The sequence below is a fragment of the Lotus japonicus genome, chromosome 3 (genome assembly GCF_012489685.1).
Source record: "Lotus japonicus ecotype B-129 chromosome 3, LjGifu_v1.2".
Taxonomy (NCBI): domain Eukaryota; kingdom Viridiplantae; phylum Streptophyta; class Magnoliopsida; order Fabales; family Fabaceae; genus Lotus; species Lotus japonicus.
The window spans coordinates 35,311,635-35,315,167 of record NC_080043.1 but is presented as its reverse complement, the minus strand read 5'-3'; the positions used below and the strand labels follow the sequence as shown (position 1 = coordinate 35,315,167).

The 3,533-nt window shown below is 49.0% G+C and overlaps 1 protein-coding gene across 1 annotated transcript; it reads left to right on the top strand.

Moving 5' to 3' along the window:
• Nucleotides 1-563: 563 nt before the first annotated feature.
• LOC130744038 (uncharacterized) lies at nucleotides 564-1,064 on the top strand. Its single transcript, XM_057596233.1, has one exon. The coding sequence runs from the start codon at nucleotides 564-566 to the stop codon at nucleotides 1,062-1,064; it is 501 nt and encodes a 166-aa protein (XP_057452216.1).
• Nucleotides 1,065-3,533: the final 2,469 nt, after the last annotated feature.

The following is a 3,533-nucleotide window of genomic DNA, read 5'->3' as shown; positions in this document are numbered from 1 at the left end:
AGCCCTCGCCGGCGTGGGAGGCCAAAGAGGTGCTCGAATGAAGAATTGGCAAAGTTTCTCCAAGAGGTGGAGGTGACGCAAGCAGTCGAGAGTGGAGAGAACGGAATTGATTCATGGCAAGGGGCGGAAGGCCGGACAAAGTGGTGTGAATATCACCACGTGGAAGGCCATGACACCAGTGATTGTTTCACGTTGAAAGGAAAAGTCGAAAGGCTGATTAGAGCGAGGTGATCACGAGCAACAGACCGCGAATCAAACAAGGACCAACAGGGCGGCCGTCGGCGATCGCCAACAGCAGGCAGGAAGAGGACGAAAGTAGCCAAGAAGAAAGGAGCTGAAAAAACTTTCAACAGCGATGTCAAATCGTCAGTTGAAACGATCAACACAATCGCAGGAGGCTTCGACGAGAGCGGCAGCAGGTCCACGGCAAGACGAAAGCATGAGAAGCGGTAGCATCGATACAAGAGTATCCGGCCCCGTTTGGTTGTCAACACCCAGATATAGTGATATCGTCGGCAGATTTTGAGGGGATTAAGACGCACAAAGACGATCCAGTGGTGGTAATGGTAAGAATCAATGGCTTTAACGTGCAAAGAGTGCTTTTTGACCCGGGCAGTTCCGCAGATATCATTTACGGAGATGCATTTGATCAGTTGGGATTAACGGACAAGGATTTGGAGTCGTACACGGGGACCCTAGTAGGTTTCTCTGGGAAGCAGGTCCAGGTGCGCAGCTACGAGGATTTGTTTACGGTCTTTGGGGTTGGCGAAAGCGCTGAGCTTCTGCGCATAAGGTATTTGGTCTTGCAGGTTGTGGCGGCATACAATGTCATCATAGGACGGAACACATTGAATCGTCTATGTGCAGTGATATCAAGGGCTCACCTGGCGGTAAAGTACCCCCTGATTTGCGGTAAAGTAGGGAAAATCGCAGTAGATCAGCGAGGGGCAAAAGAATGCTACAACAACTGCCTAAGTTTATATGGTAAGAAGGGAGTTAATGATGGGCACAGGTGTCGTGAAATTGAAGTCTCTGAGGGCGGATGGAAACAGCCAGCTGCATAGGGCCAAAGCGTCGCGGGAAGGCGGAGGCAGCAGATCAGCGAAAGCGTAAAAAGGTCAAGAAAAGATCGAGGTCAGGACAGAGAAAGCCGAGAGACATGGCAGAATGAACAATCTACTTGCACCATTGGTAAGAGGCGTTGGGAGAATTGGGATATGGACACATCCAGTAGGGGCGTGCTAGCAATTGAGCCCAGGCTTACCGCCGAGCAGGAAGGGCGCCTGGATAGGTTGGTAGAGGACAACGTGGACCTCTTTAGCTAGGAACAAGAGGAGGCGACGCTCCGAAGGTTGCCCACATTCAACAGGCCAGTGCAGTTGGCGGGAAGGAAGGTGAAAAGGGCGGAGCTACAGGGGGCAAGCAGGGAGGTTGGTCTTACTCAGGGTAATTGGAAGACGGAGGAGGAAGGGGATCAGTCATGGTGCCGTCAGGATAAGATAAGGAATAATATGAAGCCAGCAAAGGCGGACCAACGCGTCGGGCGAGAGAACGGGCTAGGAAAGCCCCCTTTCTACTATAGAGTCGTCGAGCAGGGCGACGAGCTGAAGGATGGGGTGTTAGGTGTAGTGCTCTGATCAAGGAAGCCGGCGACAGAACAAGGGCGCGGCGAGGAGACTGAGGAACTAGGACAAAAATAAAGATGCACTCTTTTTCTCCACCACGAGATTTTTTAGCGAGGCATCCCTCGAATGTAAAACCTTTTTACAAATTAAATATACAAGGATATTCTCAGCAATACTCCTAGCCCTCAACCGAATTGAGACGGCAGCCTGGTGGGAAAAATTCCCTGAAGGTGGCGATCCCAACACGACCTTGAAGTCTGGGGATCGCTCCGGAAAGTCCGGCGCTGACCGTAGCCACCCGTTGGCGATGTGTGCGGATAAACTTCTTATCCCAAGAACCTCCCCGAAATATGGGCGAGTCAAGTCTCCCCGAAACGCGGGTGAGCATTTTTAACTAGGTCAAGCCTCGGGCAACCCACATGGCCATTAGGTCCCAAGCAATCGTAAGTCCCCGCCTAATAAGGCTGGTGGGGCCACACCTGATCTTACGGGAAAAGCGTGTGAGCAAAGCCTCGGTCAAAGACTGAGCAAAAGTCCTAGTTATACCCAGCACACTCTCAAGGTTATTCACGCGAAACTCAGATTCAGGCATTGGAGACATGGGCGAAATGGCGACGTAACGTAGGGCGAGACACGTAGCGGGGTTGCTAGATTCATTCATTCATTCATCCATTCATTCATTCATTCATTCATTTATCCATTCACTATGTATTTGCTCGTTTATTCATTGAAACATGCAGTCATAAAGAAAAATTATTTTATTCATTAAAGCCATTTGAGTACATTCAAAATGGAGGATTCATCCTCATTACATGATACCGATCTAGCATTGTTGCTCGCTGCCTATCTAAGATACGCCTCTGAAATATTAGCTGCGCCATCTCATTCTTGCACTCTTCCTTTCGCTCCTCTGTGTCGTCTTCTTGGAGCTCCAGTTTCCATTCCCAATCACCAATCTGTCTGGTGATTTCAGCCTCCTCTTGGAGGAGCCCGCCTAGCTCCTCCACGTATTCCAGAAAGATACGGATTGCCGCATCCAGAACCGGATTCAGCTCCATTGCCGACAATCGACAGACTAGCTGACAGATGTGGCCTACTAACGTCCTCCGGTAGTATAGTGCGGCATACAGGTTCTGCTCGAAAGCTCTTTCCCTCAATTCGTTCAGAGCTCTCTCGTAGTTTGCCATGGATGATTCTTTTCAAGTTTGTTCCTCTCCCTCAGATAGCCTTGCTATTTATATTCATGGAACGTTTGCTAGCATTTAACATTGAAACACCTTCCCGAGACTCCATTACCAAGGTCATCTTTGAATGTCTTAAATTCACTTGGCCGGTGGTAAACGATGATCCTCTGTTGGGATTAAAGGATGAGGCGATTCGGGAGTAAAGGTCAGGAATTTGCAGATTGGTTGACCCGCGCGCTCGCAGTCCAAGGGTTCCCTTAGTGTGTTACATGCGGCTTACACGAGCCAGGTCACCAGGACTCATGATGGGCATGGCTTCAACGGGGAAGGGCAGGGACCCGAACTTTGTTGCGACCGACTTACTCAGTTAAAAATAAATAATAAACAAGAAGTAGAGCAAAAAAAAAAGAGAGAAAAATAAAAAAAAAAATAAAAAAAAAGAAGAGTAAAGCATGACGAAGCAAAACACAAAGGGAGCTCGGAATCTTCATTACAAGGGGACAGAAAAATAGATTGTTGTTACACGACTGATTTAAGGATTATTAACATCTTTATCTTGCTCTACGTCTTCTTCATTCAGGAAACGCTCGTCGATGAAGCCTGGAGGATCGTCGGGACCGACCAATCCGGCGGGAATCACCTTCTTGAACGCTCCCATCTGGCTGAGATCAATCCGGAGGGAGTCACCTTCTTGAACGTAGTCTGTTACCGCAATTCCATGAGT

Bases quoted from the DNA above. Each gene is read 5' to 3' on its own strand.
- LOC130744038 (XM_057596233.1), top strand. From the start codon at position 564: ATGGTAAGAATCAATGGCTTTAACGTGCAAAGAGTGCTTTTTGACCCG.